This window comes from Rhipicephalus sanguineus, chromosome 10 (assembly GCF_013339695.2).
Source record: "Rhipicephalus sanguineus isolate Rsan-2018 chromosome 10, BIME_Rsan_1.4, whole genome shotgun sequence".
Taxonomy (NCBI): domain Eukaryota; kingdom Metazoa; phylum Arthropoda; class Arachnida; order Ixodida; family Ixodidae; genus Rhipicephalus; species Rhipicephalus sanguineus.
In genome coordinates this window covers 120,131,589-120,150,056 of record NC_051185.1, presented here as the reverse complement: position 1 = coordinate 120,150,056, position 18,468 = coordinate 120,131,589, and the positions used below count along the sequence as shown (strand labels likewise).

General features: G+C 47.7%; 1 protein-coding gene across 1 annotated transcript; it reads left to right on the top strand.

Annotated features, from left to right (window-relative positions):
- Window positions 1-4,210: 4,210 nt before the first annotated feature.
- Window positions 4,211-5,755, top strand: LOC119406699 (tigger transposable element-derived protein 6-like). The gene has a single exon (XM_037673429.1). It carries the CDS (start codon window positions 4,211-4,213, stop codon window positions 5,753-5,755), a length of 1,545 nt encoding a protein of 514 aa, XP_037529357.1.
- Window positions 5,756-18,468: the final 12,713 nt, after the last annotated feature.

Below are 18,468 nucleotides of genomic sequence, written 5' to 3'. Positions count from 1 at the left end.
CGTACCTGCTGCGTACCCTGGATTTGATCAGGGTGCAAGGGAAATGACGAAAAGGTGTCTGGGCTCTGGCTGCTTAGAGACAGTGAACGGCGGGAAATGTGCAAGTGCACTATACCACGACGTGAAACCAGTGGTCTCACATTTGACGCCCCGCATGACTGTGAAAAGCACTTTGATGAGAGTGACATCCTTCGCGTGCACCAATGACTAGTCAGAGGTGGTGTTGTGATGTGGCAGCGTGATGTTCTGAAAGTTTTGCTGGAGGCTGTGCCGATGATTTTCGACGGCCTCCCGGCGTATTTGTCTAGTGCAAAATCGTCCAGTTTGCCCGCCTACACAACAAAGACGTAAAAGACACGCACAAGGTATGCGCTTTGCATGTGTATCAGAGCAAACATCTGAACTAAAGAAAAATATTTGGTTGTGAGTGCCCGTACCAGAAGGTTAGAATTTGGTGAAGCGATAAAGAATTCCTAGCTGTCGTGCAAACCAAGCCTGGTTCCGACACGCTAACTGTAGATGTAATCAACACCTGATGACGACCAAGACGCTTATGAACGCCGCAAACAAAGGAAATAATTTAGTAGAAGTCGCAACTGAAGAGCGGAATAAGCCCACACGGTCTCTTTAGCATTCGCCTTAGACTATTCGAAGGGTTAAGGCCATCTTCTTCTTTTTCTTCAGTCGATGTATTGATCCTCCCCCGGCACACTCCGAAAGCTGTCTGCACCTACGGTGGTTTTGCACCTCGCCTGCTTTTGCACTGCCTCCGTGATCGGTCCAACGTCATCATGTGACGCCACGTTAGATCACGTCATGATGACATCACAAATTTTGGTGATCTGTGACTTCATATTGTGACGTCATCACGTGATGATTTTTTGCATTACTCGTGTTGACGCCGCCGGCGACGACGGTCAATTTTCGCATTTGATGAGGCATCTAAGGCTTCCGCCTTAAAAACAGTGAAGAAGCACTGCGAAAACTACAGTATTGCATGAGCGAGTGAACTTTAAACGTGGCACGGCACCGTAGTGATAATGATAAAACAATGCAACAGAAAACACAAAACCAGGGAAAAGCCGTATAAAGTATTCATTGGTGCTCCGCAATTGCTAAATTCAAAGCACTAATTCATTGACTGTTGGTTCGATAAATACGAGGCTACTTTAAGATATATTCGTATACAAACACCTGGTGTATACACTGAAAGATTTGATATGCACGTTGAGTTGCAGCAACTGTACTTCCGCGAGGCATTAAGATCTACCAGAGCCCTTGAAAGACTGTGGATCATCCACAGATTTTCACTAGATGCGTTTACGAAAACAGAAGAAACATACTTTTATAGCTGTAGTATATGATCGCACAGCGGAGGCAGCATGCGTTTGTCGCCGACGAATTTCCTGCTCCAAGCCTCATTCAATGCTAAATTGCACTTTATTAGAGCTTCCCCGAATGTACCTGAAGGTAATATTGCCCTGAAAATATAATCAACGTTGACGGGCACATTCAATCACTTTTTTTCAGTTCCGTTACATGCCGTAGAACTGCAGTGCCGGCTACGCACCAATGCCCCCACACAGGCGAGGGCACCCCTAGCGGCCGCTCCTGTTCCTATATCAAACTTTTGCGGAAGCTTCTTGACCAGTAAAAGTATTGAAGGACTCTGCTTGAAGTGTGACTTTGCAGCAGTGCGGATTTTCACTGGATAGGGGTATTCACGGTGTAGCACCCCTTTTCTGCAGTGCAACCACCTTTACAGGGGGTTACATGCGGTTTATATATGTCTATTCGTTCATTTCGAATACTTCGAAATTTCCTAGAATTTAAATTCGTGTCGAAGCAAATTCGAATACTGTAATATTCGTTCGAATATTCCAAGTGCTCGAATATTTGCACAAGCCTAATTGAAGGTATTGTACCCTGATCTTTGTCTACATGATGTTCCTCTTTTTATTCTTCCATTTCATAAGTCAAGAACGGTGCTAAATGTAATTCAGTATCTTTAAATCCACAGTATTTGCTACGTGTATTCTGTGAAATAGTCGTTCATTTTGGATGTTTTCTTTGCTTGCGTGCAGTGCATGACCCCCAGGTACGTGGGCCTGCGATGTGAAGGAGGGCCTTGTGGACCGGTTTTTAGTGGATCTGTCGAAGCATGTGGGGCGCCCTGCCATGTTCATGGCCGCCAAGCAACCATTGCCTGCGTGACACACGGTGTGGCTGGTGTGGTCTGCGTGCCCAAAGTGCCAGTGGAAGGGGCCTCTACATGCATGGAGGCACAGGGGACCCACAGGCAGTTCTTGTGTGGGCCGGCCTCTGTCTTCTTGCATGGTCATCATTTGCCTGGTGAGTGCCATAAAGAGTGGTCATGGGCTCAATTCTTTTTACCTGAGGTGCCACCAACCCATATAAAAAATCCTAAGTGTTGCTTTATTACCGCATAGATGTGACTCAAATGCTGTTGGCACCTTCTTAGGTGCTTGAAGAAAGTCAGTGACGTGATAACTGCGCCTATTGTGCCGAACTGCTCCAAAAAACTAATCCTGCTACATCCTGCTACATTTTCACTATTCTGCGCCAAATGTGGTGTTTTCATGTTACGAAAACAAAACGATTTTGTAGCATGCACCTATCCTCACGGGCACACACCATGCTACAGCAGCTGCGCGTAGGTTAAGGAAAATGTGTGCAGTGCTGGTCGGACTACAGCATAGACCATTTATAACGTAACCGCCTATAGTGCGGGACCGGATATAATGCGGTTTTTTGTGACCACCAGTTCACCTCCCATTGAGTTCAATGTGTTAGCGTACCGCTTAGTACAGTAGAACCCCGCTGATACGTTTTTGAAGGGACCGTAGGAAATAAACGTAAGAGACGGGAAACGTAAGAGCCGAAAAACGGCAAAATATTTAGTGGTACAGAATTTTATTTCTATTCTTACGAGCAGCACGAAAATTGGCGCGCTCAGCCGCGATCTAGTTGATGGATAGAAACGCGGAGCTTAGGACGGCCTTATCCACAGAAATGTAATCAACGTATGTGATTTTTTTAACAGCAACAGCTGTAGTCATGAAAGAACTAAGCACACGCAATCACGACCGGCGCGGCGAGTCCGACCGCGAACCGCACGCACGACCATGCGAGCTCCAACCAGCTCGAACTCCTCCCGTTCTCCGACAACTAACGATGATGATGAGTCTACGCCAACGCGATGGCAGAAGTGAATGCCAATCTCGAAGGCCTTGCTTTCGCAAGCAATTACGTCATACACGCCATGTTTGTGCAATGCAAATCTCAGAGGCTATGCTTTTGTCAATAGTAAATGCCCATCTCGAAGGCCTTGCTTTCGCGAGCAGTTATGTCATAGACGCCATCTTCGCAATTTGAATCTCGAAGGCCATGCTTTTGTTTGCATCAATTGAAAGATTCTGTTGCTTGCGCCTCTCATGCGGCTAATATTACGGTCAAACGAGGCCAAGCTGCGTGAAAATGCACCATGGCCGCTCTCTTTGGTAGTCACTCGGTCGGCTGCGGGCGCACTTCGCGACGTATCATACGGGAACGGTCCGACAGTTACGACGTAACAGCGGGGTTCCCAATACATTGTATCCTATGGGAGCTATGCCGGGACCGGCGGAAAACGACGTAACAGCCGGGAAAACGCAGCAGTGAGGAACGTAACAGCGGGGTTCTACTGTATGCGGGAGCGCGCGACGACAGACCGGGTACAGTGCGGTTTCTCCGAAGAGCGCACCCCGCTGCACCCTCTACAAAAAGAAAAACGCAGCGATGGAACTCGTCGCCAACCCCTCTGAAAGGGGGAAAAAAGAAACGCGCAAAGAAAAGAAGCGCGACCGGCCTCTCTTTTCTCTCGCTTTCCTTTTTTTTTTTCCCTCCTTCGTGTGGCACCGCTGCCGAGCCGACCGGGAGGCCCGCGCAGCCCGCGCGGGCGAGAGAGAAGTCGTCGGGAAGGTTCATTCGTTCGTGGGGGGTGGCCGGTTGACAGACTTGCCCCGACACAGTCCAATCGTCCAATCTTTCACTCTCTGGCTCTCTGCGTGCATGCCTCGAAGAGTGTCGCCAACGTCGTAGGCCTAGCCACCGGAAAACGTGTTTGTGTGCGTTGTGCCTTGTGCGCGGCCGGTACACGTGTTGTGTTATCGATCTTCTGGCTTCTTGTGTCGCACTGCACTGAGCTGCCATGCCGCCTGGTCCTTCCAACCCACGAAAGCGGCAAGCTTTATCTCTCGAGACAAAGCAGAGCATCGTAAAAGATGTTGCAAGTGGAATGAAGAAGGTTTCCGTCGCTCAGAAGTACGGCATCGCCGACACAACAGTGTCGGCGATTTGGAAAAACAGAGAGAAGGTGCAACAGCAGCTTCAAGGGGATGCTGGATCACTCGCAAGAAAGCGGATTCGTGTTTCAAAATATGAAGACATGGACGCCGCTTTGTACAAGTGGTTTTGCGAGGTGCGAGCCCAAAATGTGCCTGTGAGCGGTCCGATGCTGCAAGCGAAAGCCAGGTCATTTGCCACCTTACTGGGAATCGATGGCTTCAACCCGTTAAACGGGTGGATTCAGCGCTTTAAGGACCGACACGGAATCAGCTATCGGGTTATCTCCGGGGAGAGTGCAGCAGTCGATGACTCGGCTGTTCAGGCGTGGCTCAATGTAAACATGGAGACCATGCTGTCTAAGTACGCCGAGAGGGACATATACAATGCGGACGAGGCTGGTGTATTTTATAATCTCCTCCCAAACCGAACTGTCGCACTGCCCCACGAGCGTTGCTCCGGTAGAAAGGCTTCGAAGGAGCGTTTTACCGTTCTCTTCTGCGCCAATATGGATGGCAGCGACAAGAGGCGCTTGTTTGTGATTGGGAGGTCGGCGCGGCCGCGCTGCTTCAAAAAAAGGGAGTGCCTTCCAGTCACATACAAAGCAAACAGCAAGTCTTGGATGACACGGGAGCTGTTTGCGAACTGGCTTCAAAAATTTGATGAAGACATGATGTCAGAAAAGCGGCAAGTCGTCTTGGTCCTTGACAACTGCAGTGCACATCATGTAAATTTGAAGCTGAAGGCGGTAAGCCTCAAATTCTTGCCCGCAAATACGACTGCCAAGAGCCAGCCAATGGACCAAGGCGTGATTGCGGCAGTGAAGGCGCATTATAAAAGGCGCATATGCGAGAGGCTGCTAATTAACATTCAGCGAGATCAACCAATGAAGGTTCATCTGCGTAACGCAATTGACATGGTCACGGCATCTTGGTGGCAGATAAAACCATCGACCATCGCCAAGTGTTTCGCTAAGGCTGGGTTCGTTCGCAACACCGCAGCAGGCGATCGGGATACAACGAACGACGATGACGACGAAGCCGTCGACGTGGATGATGTGTGGTCGGACCTAATGAGAAACAACATTGTTGGTCAGGACGACACCTTCGAAGGCTTCGTGAACGACGACTGTGACGACATTGTCTGCGAACAAGCAGACACGGACGAGGCAATCGTGGCAGCTGTGCAGGATCGCGGTGACGAGGTATCGGATGACGATACCGATGAGGAGGACCGCACACCAGAACTTTCATCCAGGGATGCTCTGGATTATGTCAGTAAGCTTAAGTTGTTCTGCGCACAGAACTTGAGCGAGAAAGCTCTCCAGCATATCATCGCCGTTGAAGACGAAATGGTGCACAATGCAGTGAAGGCTCGGCGCCAGACAAAGATCACGGCATTTTTCCATTGAAAAATAAATTTTTGTTCGTTTTGGTGTGCATTCCAATGCCTTATTGCGTGTTGCCTTGTCAAAAACTTATTAAAGGTGAGTTTACAATAGTACCTGCATATGAATAAGCTTTTAAAGTGACGTTTTGGTTATAGACGGTACCGCTTATAATGCGGATTTTCCCGGCTCCCGCGACCTACGTTATAAGCGGTCTATGCTGTACCTTTCTATTACACCACAGACGGCATACAACCTAGGTCTCCAGAGGAGCAAATATACGTGCTGTAACCAAAACACCATTTGTCAAAGACTGCACGTGTGCGAGAAGTGACAAACAGGCAGCCTTAAACTTCCTTGTACTTCCTTAAATTTGCACATGTTGAAAGGTTACCTTTCCGGACTGGCCGTGCCGACAAAACGAACACAGGAAAAAAAAGGTGCTGTAGCAGAAAGTTGCCGATTGTTTTCAGAGCTCCTCGCTTACCGAGTTTCTGCACAGAATGACAACGGAATATCCGCATGATTTCGATATCCCAGGTGCAATGCCGGAAGTAGTGCGACCGCAAACCACCACTCGAGTGTTGCACATGCACGCCCTCGTTTTCATTGATGACGTGAGTCATTGCTTTCAGAATCGGAAAGTTGTTTCCATCCATCCACCCGTTTCAGAATGTAACCACTGCAAAGCTTTTCGTTGACTCGACACCAAACCGCACATCCGTGGCCACTACCAATGGCAGTTATACGGTTAGCGCTCGTTAGGCCTAGCCTGTGGGTTCGCAACTTGTCATGCCCCCCCCCCCCCCCCCCGGGAAGGACAACATAAGATCGAGCCCAAAAGAGACACGCTTACGAGCTGAACCAAGGCCAGCATGCGTAAAACCAAGTTTGGTTTGGTTTCACGGTTGGGAGAACAGCCGTGATGGCCATCCTGCATAACACACCAAGCTTGCAAGTCGGCCTGCTGGTGGCAAAGGCGAAAGCCCGCATCGCCGACCCCTTACATTTGGGGAACACTGCCTTCACTGTTGGTGGAATTGAGGTTGCACACGCTATACCTGCACTCTACCTCGATGTAACTATTTTCCGGACAAAGAACAGAGTGGCGGTGCCATGCACTTGACGCAAGCGCCCATTCGGCGTGGCAAGAAGCTAGAGCAAAGGCTTCCTTATTGCCTAGACAACCCTTCCTCACACCGCATCCCTCTTTTTCTTCCTCCACTCGACGAACTCTTCGTAACATCTTCGTCTCCTCGGCCGGCGTAGCTCCATTGAGAAGCATGGTCGTTACCTCGCTTATCTGAGCCGCAATATAACCGATCATGGGGGCTGCGCAATAAGCGGTATGCGTATAGTACATGGGGGATAAATGTTCTATGGGAGGATAAATGGGAGTAAGAAAAGACCGCATTATAGCCAGTCCTGCACTATAAGCAGTTACGCTATAACTAGTCCGAGCTGTACGTGCATGGAGTGTTATGGAATGCAGCTTAGTTCCGCTTTATTTAGCTGTTTTAGTTGCCACAAATTAAAATTTTTCACTCGCCAATGAGCCTATAGTCATTCTAAAAGCCTTTTTCCCTGCTCTGAAGTGCTCTTTTGGCTGTTTCGAGAACCTGCTCTAACATAGCTTCAGCCAGTCAGTCAGTCGCATCACTGCAAACTGCAGAACTGTTGAACTGTAGTATTTGGCCAAAAATTGCAGCTGTTACCCTTTGAGGGTTTTTACCATACAAGTATGGCATTACCTAACAGGCACCAAAGATTTTTCGTCGTACATGTAGGGCATAGCCTGTACGTTAAAAATGCGCGCATTTTACGATTTTTTCGATCATTTCTCTTGCTTGGCATGTGCTGCCACAATTCGGCAGCACGCGGAATTTTTTTTTAATGTGCTGATGTCTCTTCATTGCTTGTATTTCTCTTTTATTTTTTTCTTATCCCCAGAGCGGCGCCGGCTCTCGCTCTCGCAGCCGAGCGCGTTCGCGGTGTGGCTGGTTTAAAATGCTTCCACTTGCTTGGAATGCGCTGCCAAGCTTCAGGAATACGTCGAATTTTCTTCATGCGCAGATGTCTCTACGATGCCTTTTTTTTTTCTTTTTTTCTGCTTGCTTTTCGAAGCGGTGCGGCGGCTTTCACTTGCGCATCAGAACGCACGCACGCGGTGCAGCTGGTTTTGGTTTCGTCCTTCGGTTGGTTATCGCTTCTCGCGCCCACGAAGCTTATGGCTGTCTGGTTTCTAATCTCTCAAAAGGTGACCGCTTGTGACTCTCTCGTTTATTGCTCCCGGGGCGTGATTACATATGTTTCTGTGCAGCGCTAAATTACACAAACAACGCTGCTGTGGTTGCCTTTGCTGTTTTGTAGAGCACGAACATTTTTAAGAGAAGTACTCTGGTGTGCTTATTTTTGTATGTATGTGAGCTATGTTTAGTACAATGCATAATTTTTATTCATTAAAAATCGTATAAGTGTTTTTTTAAGATTTTGCTTCCAGAAAAAATTATTTTTTTGTCACTTTACGGTCACGCAAAATGATTTAAGACAATTTTTTTTAAATAGAACCGTCTGAAGAATTTATTTCGGCAATAAAAAAATACATTTTTGGGCTGCATTTTGGGAAAAAAATTCGACCCTCAAAGGGTTAAAGGGGCCCTGCAACACTTTTTCAGCACGGTCAGAAAATGCTGCCGACGAGCAGTCAACGCTCCCGAGAACACGCGAGCCAAACATTGTAGTGTAGCACACGGCCTGGAATTTACAATTAATTCTCAGTCGGCTAGAAATCGCTCCCTCGCCTCTCGACACATGATGCCATAAACCCAAAGTCCAACGTCACTGGCCGATTTAAGCATTGTGAGCCGCATGGTTATCGTGGCTGCCGCGGGATGCTGCCACGTATCCACGCGCGCGCTATCACACTGAAGCTGCGTGTTCGAAGAAGAAAATGAAAGGAAAGTGCTCGAGGTCAGGCGTGCGTTGATGAAGGAATGCATCTTCTTGCCCCCTTGTCATCCCCTTCCCTGTGTAGCTTTCAATGTGCTCGCTAGTACGAGAAAGGAGAGCGACCGCTTGAAGTCTGGGATAAATCCCTGCAACTCTGTTCGTACTTGACAGATTCTAAAAGTTATTGCGTCAGTCGATTCGTGAGGCAATAAACTCTTTTATGAAGCCATTAGTCGATTGTTCGGAAAAGTGTTGCAGGGCCTCTTTAAGCCGGAATCTGTCGTTGGGTCGTTCACCTTGATTACTAGACACCACACCTAGTCTGATAGTAATTGGAGAACAGCAGGAGCATGGATGAAAATTACCATTTGAAATGCTTATCTTCAATAAGAGCGTGGTCTGTGAGGCTTATGCACTTGCACAAACTGATTTCTCTTTTCCTCCAGCCAATGTGTCCCACTGGCTTCAAACTCTCGGGACTGAAGTGTACGGGTACTTCTTTGTGCGGCCTTCCGAGAACGAGTGCACCATTGCACACCACACCTGGGATGCTGAGGGAGGAGTGTGTCGACACACCCGATGGCTCTGAGTGCATCTGCAAGCAAGGCTATGCCATCAGCAGGTGCGATTCTAACGGGGAACTGTTTTCCTCGGAATGCGTGCATGAATGGGCGATGCTTGTGACCACATTGGAGGTAGAGTAGAACCGCACTGATGCGTTTTTCGCAGGACCGTAAAAATATAACCTAAGAGCTGGGATACGTAAGAGCCGAGAAGCGGGCAAAAAAATGAGAAACTAGAATAGTGACTAGAAGCAATTTCAAACCTTTCTCTTGAAGAAATTGTGCAGCTTTGCCTGGCGCATTCTCTCAAGCCCGATCGGTACAAGGCATCTCTCGAGCACCTGCAGTGCAGTGTGGCTTTCGGCGGGGTCACTGCGGGCTAATATCCGCAACAAATCCAGCGCTGTTGCAGCCATTGAAGCCGCTGGCTCCGCAACCCTGGATGACTTTGGGCAACGAAAGCTAATCTCGAAGTCCGTACTTTTGTTGAATGCGTCAGAACCAATTTTTGGCACCCAACCGCGGCATAGGTGCCGTGTTTAGATGAAAAGTGCAGATCTCTGAGGTCGTATTTCCAGTGGTGGGACTTAAAAATGCATCTTAAATGTCTCCCCGACTGCTTCTGGCGGCCAATTCGATCGTCAAGCCACCAAGCGGACCAAGGCAAGCCACATGAAAAGTCGACGTGGCCGCCTGGGCTGTTTCGGAGGGCTGGTTGCGGGATACAATGCGGGAATGGTCTCACAGTTGCCACGTAACAGCTCGTAGGATCCCTCGTAGGATCCCAATGCCTGGGATCCTATGAGAGCTATGCCGGGGCCGTCCGAAAACAACGTAACAGCCAGGAAAATGCAGCACCCGGGAATGTAACAGCGGGGTTCTACCATAAATGTGTTTTTTTGTAAAACAATTGCTGCATTTTACACTCTGTTTCTATGGTGGAAAAATTTTTCAGACATATAATAATTTTCCTATAATAATGTGCTAAGCATCTTATAGTGAGGGCTTGGCAGAAGCCAGCCATTGAACTCTTTGATGGTCGTCGCCATATTGCAAAAACAAATTCTAAGTTGCCTCAGCCGTATATATCCAGCACGAACAGGACGTTAAAAGAAAATTTACTTCGAGTCATAATACTGCCCAGCGTTGCACTGATGGTACTTCAACATGCCTTTGCTTATAGGAAACATTTCAATTGTGTTGCCACTATCCTAGTTTGTGGAAATAACCACTTTGCCTTGTTCTCAGAGCGGAATTACTTCAAAATTACTACTGCATCCTCAGGCGAATGCTCATAGAACGGCACACACATCTCTTATAGTGAGGCACATGAAAGCTGATAGACTCTCGTCATGCTGTGGGGTACACATTTCCCCAATACAATGTGACCGTCAAAGGTTTAGTTATTGTAACTTGTCATCAGGCTGAAATAGCATATTGTGCTGCGATGAATCGCGTCCATGTGATATCAGTTTTAAAGCCAGCATCCAAATCGTCAACTCTTTATTTCCTCATCTAAAAATCTGAAAGTCTTCACATTGCCCTACAAAAGCCAAGCTGAACTGTAGAAAACATTATTTCATTTATCGCTCATGCAGAAATGCCTTTAGGCACTCCATAAGGCATTACATAGAGGCATTTTTTTAAGCTTCCAGAATAAAATGGCAGGCGATAAGGATGACTTCTGCTTGCATTGTCTGCAGGCATAGAAATGCCAGAATGAAATTTCAGACAGAAGCCTCCAGTATTTATTTCTTTTCTTAGCATTGTGTCGGGTCTCCTTTTCTTTCCTGTGAAAATATTCTTAGAGATGAAGTGAAGGAAGACTAAGAGCTGGAAAAGCTGACTGAACTGAAAGAAAACAAGAAATGAAAGGCCTACCTCTGGAACAGTATTGCTTCGGGAACAGAATAATTGCACTTAGTTACATGCACAACTGTGTTATATGAAGTTGTATGTACAGTGAAACCTCGTTAATACGTACCTGCCGGGAACTCTGCAAAACCACGCACTAAACGGTAGTACGTATTAACCACCGAGTACGAATTGCATCTCCTGACGTGCGCCATCGCCGTAAAGAAAGAAATGAATACAGTGCCACAGCTAATATCACCTAAAGTTCCCACCACAAAGCCTTTTCTTACTTTTTGCCAAAGTGTGGAAAAGATTCTGGCTCTCACGCACGACCGCCTGTTAGTGCACAGTGGCGATGCCAAAGAGCATTTCGAGACCATTGCAGTGTCCGGGATAGGCAGGTACTGACATAGCGACAGAACGGACAGCATCTGCTTTCTGCAATGCACGTGTACGCATCTGTTTTAGACTGTGGCAGATCGTGTTAGACAGTTTCATTGGATCGACACATAGGTAGGGCCGCACGTAGCCGATCTTTTCTCGCTAGTTGCGTGCAGCACGTCACCTACTCGGCTCATGCCGTCGCTATCGGGCTGCTTACTGTACCGTACGCACGCATTTGCCGTCTGAGTATTCTTTGTACCAACTTCTGTCCGAACCGTGCACAGATGCGGCGATTAGGTAGTTGTGTTATCGCGGCTATGATGCGCTTCCTGCAAGCGATGCACACTGCGCGTCTCAGTGATGCTCTAGTGGTCCTGGCAGTTGACGGAGGCGCACGGGTTGCAGCCTAATGAAAGCGTGTGGTATGGTTAGAACAGCACTAAGCTTGCTGTACCATGCGCACGCGCTTGGTATGTGTCAAGCAGCGAGCTAGGTTTCTTGGCACCCGTGACTCCGAACTCAGCGTCAGCCAAGCTGCTTTCGTTTTTACAAAGCAGCACGCACTTAAACGCGGTCCCTCAAAACGAGGCAGCAGCGATCGGTGGCCCAGCGCGCTCAGGCTCTCACCTCCCAAAAGCGTGCAGTAGGCAGTGCTATGCCACACGCTTGCCCGAGCAGGTAGCTAAAGGTGATAGGGTTGTGGGCGATAAGTCATACGGGTGCGTTTGTCGGCAGCTGCCATTGCCGCCATCTCACCTTCGTTCTTTCCCGATGCTTACCCGCAAGGGCACCGTTGCAATCACGCGCAAATTGGAATTATTGACCGATCGATCTCTGCACTTCTAGAGAAGACGGAAGACCTTTTGCGGCACATTGTGGCGTCGGCAAGTTCAGCGGCGTTGGAAAACTTTTATGGCACAAAAAGTTATCGTGGTGCACGGGGTACACACAAACCGGTAAGCATAGGCCGAACCGCTATGGCTTAGGCGGTCAGCAAATGCATTAATCTCTATGAGACAGCTGGGTATTCTTTGCAACTACGTTTTAACCGTTAGTACATTTAAAGCAGGTACATATTAATGAGTTTTGACTAGTCTAGTCTACTTTGCATCGTAATGCAGAATGTACAGTGTGGTGCACTGTGAAAGGGAACACTCCAATCAACACCTTAATTTTGCTGGCCCTCTAACAGCAAGCGGACAGGGAAACATTGTTCATGCACTGCACGAGTCTGTCAATAAGACGCAGAACTCTCAAACACCAGTAGTTTTATGCAAATCTAAGCCACTTTTTTTTTGCAAGAGAGCGAAATCCAAACATGCAATGCACTCAAGTGTTCCCTTTAACACTGGACCTGTCTGTAGAATGAGCACCTTGTATTTTTGCTTTACGTGTAAACATCAAATGGCTAGCTCCCTGCAAGGTCTGTGTGTCGTAGACAACGCTGACATGATGGGGGCATTCCAGACATAGTGCACTAGGGAGGTAATATAGTTCTGGCATTTTAAGGGGGGACGCGGCTTTCGTATCGCGAAAAATGGCAAAAAAATCGATTTTTTGAAAATCACATTTTCAGTTTCTGTAGCCCTTTTTATATCCGATTCCAAAATATCTTCACCGAAAACCGCGTAGAAGTGCTATAAAAAATTGTTGCGCCTGCCGAGGTGGCGAAAATTATTGGGGAAATCGCAAAAAAACACTGATTTTCAAAAAGTCATAGCTCCGCAACGACGCCACCGGGCGCCGATATGTTGGGCTCATCGGAAAGCGCATTCCTCCGTCTTCAAATTCCCCGCCGCAGCTGGCTCCTCCCTTCGAAAACAAGCGCACAAAAAGCAAATGTTCGAAGCTCGTTTCGAGCCCTCCGATTGGCCGCGTCCGCCATGTTGCCCCAGCGCGCCTCGCCATTGGTCCGATGCTCGCTCCGGGAGATCGTCGTCTGCAGCTCGTGCGTCTCGAGCTCACGGCTGTCGAAAGTCGCGCTACTTCGTGGCGTATTCGCAATCGCTCTGTGTTCACGGCTCGACAATAACTTTGAACAAGAACTACGTTTTAGTTTGGAGCTACTAGCGGAAGCTCGGTGGGATTACGATGGCGCGCCGCACTCGTAGCGAACATCGCAAACGCGCGTCTCGGACCGACTCTCTAGCGTTGACTCGTCGGATCCGTGGTTGGAGGTTCTGCTTATGCGCACTTCGGACGTCGTGACGAAGATGATCGCAGGACGACTCTGTACTCGCGACCACGCATTACGTACTTTGAAACATCGGGCACCGCGGCCGGCGCGTCTGCTGCTCAGAGTCGTCACTAGGCCTAACTCCGCTCACGGCGTCGCGTGGTTGGAGACGAACCTCGAACTTTGCGCGAGAACAACGCGTTACGAACCTCGAACTTTGCGGGCGAGAACAACGCGTTAGCGGACTCGCAGCAGTGTGCTTCTTCGCAAGGAACGAAGCGCTTCCCCCGCCGGCTCCTCGGTACAGCGGATGGTCATTTTACGCATCGGCAGCGGACCCCACGGCCAAGCTCGTCGCGCAGCGGGCGCGCGTCGGCATCCCGAAATGCGAGGCCAAACACGTTGCGCGCATATTTTTCGTCGCCGCACCTAGGCATATTGCGCATCGTCACCGAATGCCGCCACCCAGCACATCGCGTGCCGACTTCCCGGACTATGCGGCCGAGCACTTAGAGGTGAAATAAAGCACTGGTGATGCAATTTAGGCGCGTTTGGGGCCGTGCTTGGTATCGCCGTAAGCGCTCATGAATCATCTGAAAAAACAAAAGCCTCGCAGAAAACCGTGTCCGCGACCGGGTGAATGATGAAGCGCATCGCAGGAGAGGTTTACAAATCAGCTTGACGAGTGAAACAGGGAGATGAATTCATATCTGCCCAGATCGCGTCTTGAATAAACTGCTAAGGAATTCCTATTCCACCAATGTCTTGGCCATAACTGCCTGTTATTTAGGAGGAAGGGATAGGTTGTCATGATGAGAGCCGCTCTTAGTATCCTATAAAAATGATTCAATGATCAATTGCAATCAAGACTGTTAATTATGTTAATGAGAACACGAATACAAGAAAGCTGGCAAATCATCATAGTACATGACCTACTTGCATTACAATATCTTGTTTTTTGTCATGTCTATTACACCACTTCATAACTACGTTTAAAATTCATGCTACATGTTCTTTGTATATCAGAAAAGGATTTTAATAAAAAAGAAAGAAAACAAAGGCACAACAGATGAAAGGCCACATGTGCAGGAGGTCCAACTTTATAAAACACATTAAAGATCACAATCTTCTTGTGTTTTAGAGAAGCAAGGCACCTCAAACTAAAGACAGGACACTCAAGAAACTGCACATTATGAAGGACTCAAAAGATTACGACACCAGTGCCTTTTGATGAAGTAATATCATTGGTACAACTTTAAAAGCCGTTTTCTCAAAACGACTTTTCTTGCTTCCTGCTTCGCTTGTTCCGCTGATTTCTCACTGACCGCTGGGTCTATTTCAGTTCTGTTTTTTGTTCTATATTACTTGAAGTACAGTTCAGGGCGTGACATTGTTGCTTTTTCAGTATGGCCTTTTGATAATTAGCTATTTGACGAGTTGTGCAAAGCCTCGATGCCTGTTGCACAGTCACCTCATAAAAAATGAAAACTAAAAAAAATTTTGTTGCAAATAAAAAAATCTAAGAATGTCATGCCCGCAATCAGACATCTTAGAATGCATAGCACTTTGAACGAGTTTCCTATTGCATTTTGTAAGCGAGTCAGACTCGGAACAAGAGCAGAAGGTGAAATATATTGTACATCAAAAAGTTGTAAAGATATATTCATGAAATTTCTACAGTAGCATTAAAAAAACATTTCAAATAAGTGTGCCAATTTTCGTCAAAATCCATGAAGAAATAAGAAAGTTGGTACCGAAAGCCACGTCCCCCCTTAATAGAATTGAGCACAGCTATGCGAGCAGGATGTAGCAAGTGATATCAGGCTACGTTGTACCACCACAAAAATATTTGATAGCCATTGAGTGAACTAAAATTTAACACCGACCAGCAGCCATCGTACCCTGCCACATTCATGCACACGCAAGGGGCATGTGCCACCCAAGAGCAACAACAAGGCTGTACGCGTTCATAGACATATACTTACGCACCATGCTACAACTTCTGTGCGAGTTTGTACAGTCCTTTCTTTTTTTTCGATTTCGCAGGATGAAAGCCAGGAGCCATGACGGCCGCAGCAGAGGCAGACGCGTCCAGTCTTGGCTTGGCTGAGGACAGTGGCAAGGGTTCTTCGACCTCCAAGGAAGGTGGTGCTGTGCCTGTTGTTTTGAGTTGGCTCGGGTGCTATGCGCGTTGGAGGCAGAGGCACGTCCGCAAAGGTCAGCATCACAAGTCATTTATTCAGAGACGCCCATCCCAGTCCCCGACACGGGCTGCGCCACCAGACGGCTGGCTGAACACAAGTGACGCCACAACACCTTCTTCCGTCAAGAACTTGTAGCGTAGTATTACAAGTTCAGACGGGCTGATGGAACTTAGTATAACCTCATTAAACACATTCATAGTGGAGAGCATTTTGGTCTGTTGTAAAGGGATTATGCAAAATCCAAGTACTGTTACAACAAAATTTAACGTAAACGCTGAATAGGTCTCTTATAACTGGAGAGAATTACGAGTCACAAACATGGTTTTATTTTTAGCGGGGGACCAAAAAAAAAAAAAATGTGATTTTTGGACAATCGCATTTTCAGTTTCTGCAGCCCATTTTCTACCTGATTCCAAAATATCTTCTCTGAAAACTACGTAGAAGTGCTATTAAAAAATTTTTTTGTGTCTGCCAACTTGGTGAAAATTGCGGAAATAGCAAAAAAAAACTGCATTTTTTTTTCAAAGTTATAGCTCGGCAATGGCGCAACCGGGCGCCACAATTTTGTGCTCGTCGTAAAGAGCATTTCTCCATGTTCAAGTTCTCCGTTTCAGCTAGCTCCTCCATTCAGTAACAAGCGTACAAAAAGCATATGTTTGAAGTTCAATTCAAGGGCTGCGATTGGCTGCTTCCGCCGTGATGCTCGCTTCGGGACCGTCGTCTGCTGCTTGTGCGTCGCGATGTCGTGGCTATCGAAAACTGCTCTACTTAGTGACTCGTTCACACTTGTTCTGTGTTCACAGGTCGATGATAGTTTAGAACGCTTTAGTTTGGCAGCTGCAAGCGGAAGCTCAATCATCAGATTACGATAGCGTGCCGCACTCGTCTCGAACATCGCATACGTGCGTAGAACATCGCGACTGTAATAGCGTTGACTCGTTGGACCCGCTGTTGGAGGTTCTTCTTATAAGCACTTTGGAGCTTATGAAGAAGACCACCGTGGGACAACTCTTCGTACTCTCAATCGAGCATGACTTACTTTGAAACATCGGGCACCGTGGCCACGTGCATCGCAACAGAGCTTTCTACTCGATGTCATGGCTAGGCCTAATTCTGCTCACAGTACCGATGTACGAGACAAATCCGAACTTTAAGGTCAAGAACATCGCGCTAGCAGACACGCAGAAGCGAAGAAGCCGCAATGTTCTTCGTCCGCTGGCTCCTCAGAACCGCGGATGGGCATTTTGCGCATCGGCAGCGGACTCCCCGGGCAAGCTTGCCGTACAGCGACCGAAAGCGGTGGCAGCGGCTAGCAATTTCGCGCGTCAGCGTCCCAAAACGCAACACCAAGCACGCTGCGCGCCGATTTTTTGTCGCCGCAGCTAGGCATAGCTGATCATTGACAGACCGTAGATTGGCGGCCTTCGTTCTTAAATCGGTACGTCGATATCCGCGACACGCTGTTCCCGTCCCGAAAGTATGCTAAGCGATGTTTGAAGTCGGAAGTTATTGAATTTGGTATGTCCGTGGTAGAAAAGTCTGCTCTAATGGAGTCCTGACCACCTTCCTGGCCTGACATTTTAGTCACTTATATCCGAATGTCCGTTGTACCAGAATCCGTTGTAAACGAAGCTCAATCAATGGAACAAATACGGAGGTCGGCATAACGCCGCAAATTGTTATGTAATATCCGAATGTCTGTTCTAAACAGATCCGGTGTAGCGAGGTTATACTGTACATGGTGGCCACTACGTGTTTTTATAACACCATCGTCTCGAGGGTCACTGCTGACGTCATGTACACTCAAACCTCATTATAACAAAGTCACATCTGCCACGAAAATAACTTCGTTATATCCAAAAATTCGTTATAAACGTTTACTCTTAACACTGTAGCTATGACAGGACTATTCTTCATTTACTTCGCTATAACCAATAATTCGTTATATCCGTGTTCGTTATAACGAGGTTTGAGTGTACTACGTTTGGTGCAGTGTCTGTTATGTCCGCCATCGAATTTGCAGGAGAAGCACCCTGCATTGTGTCTGTAGGAGCTGCAGGGTCCATTCGATTCTACTGTGCGAACCCAGACGTTTGTCGCCAGTTTCGCTTTTCGTCTTGTAGGACGCGTCACTTGTGGCCACTGTGTCTCTAGCAAGCCAAAACGGTTGCAGCAACTGTTTCATCTTCAGTAAGAGAGTTCGGAGTTGTTTCCCCATTAAGAGCTGAGCGAGGCTGAAACCATTCACGCTCGTGGTATCTCTATAGATACCACGGGATTGCTCAATTTGCCAAGCAGTTCGTTTACTGTGCGGACCATCGTAACAGCCTCTTCGTTTGATTGAGGAAAATGGGGTCTGCTGGTCATGAGGGTGAAACCGTAGGAGTCGGCAAACTTCTTGGGCTCATGGAAGAAAAGCGGTTATCTGATCTCGTAACTTCCGGGATTACCATGTCGAGCAAATATGATCTTGAGCATCTCGACGACCGCAGAAGCTGTAGATGATCGCAGGGTAATAACCTCAGGGAAACGGGAGTAATAATCCACGACGAGCAAAAACATTTGTTCTCTGCTGTGGAAGAGATCCATACCTATGGGCGACCCGGT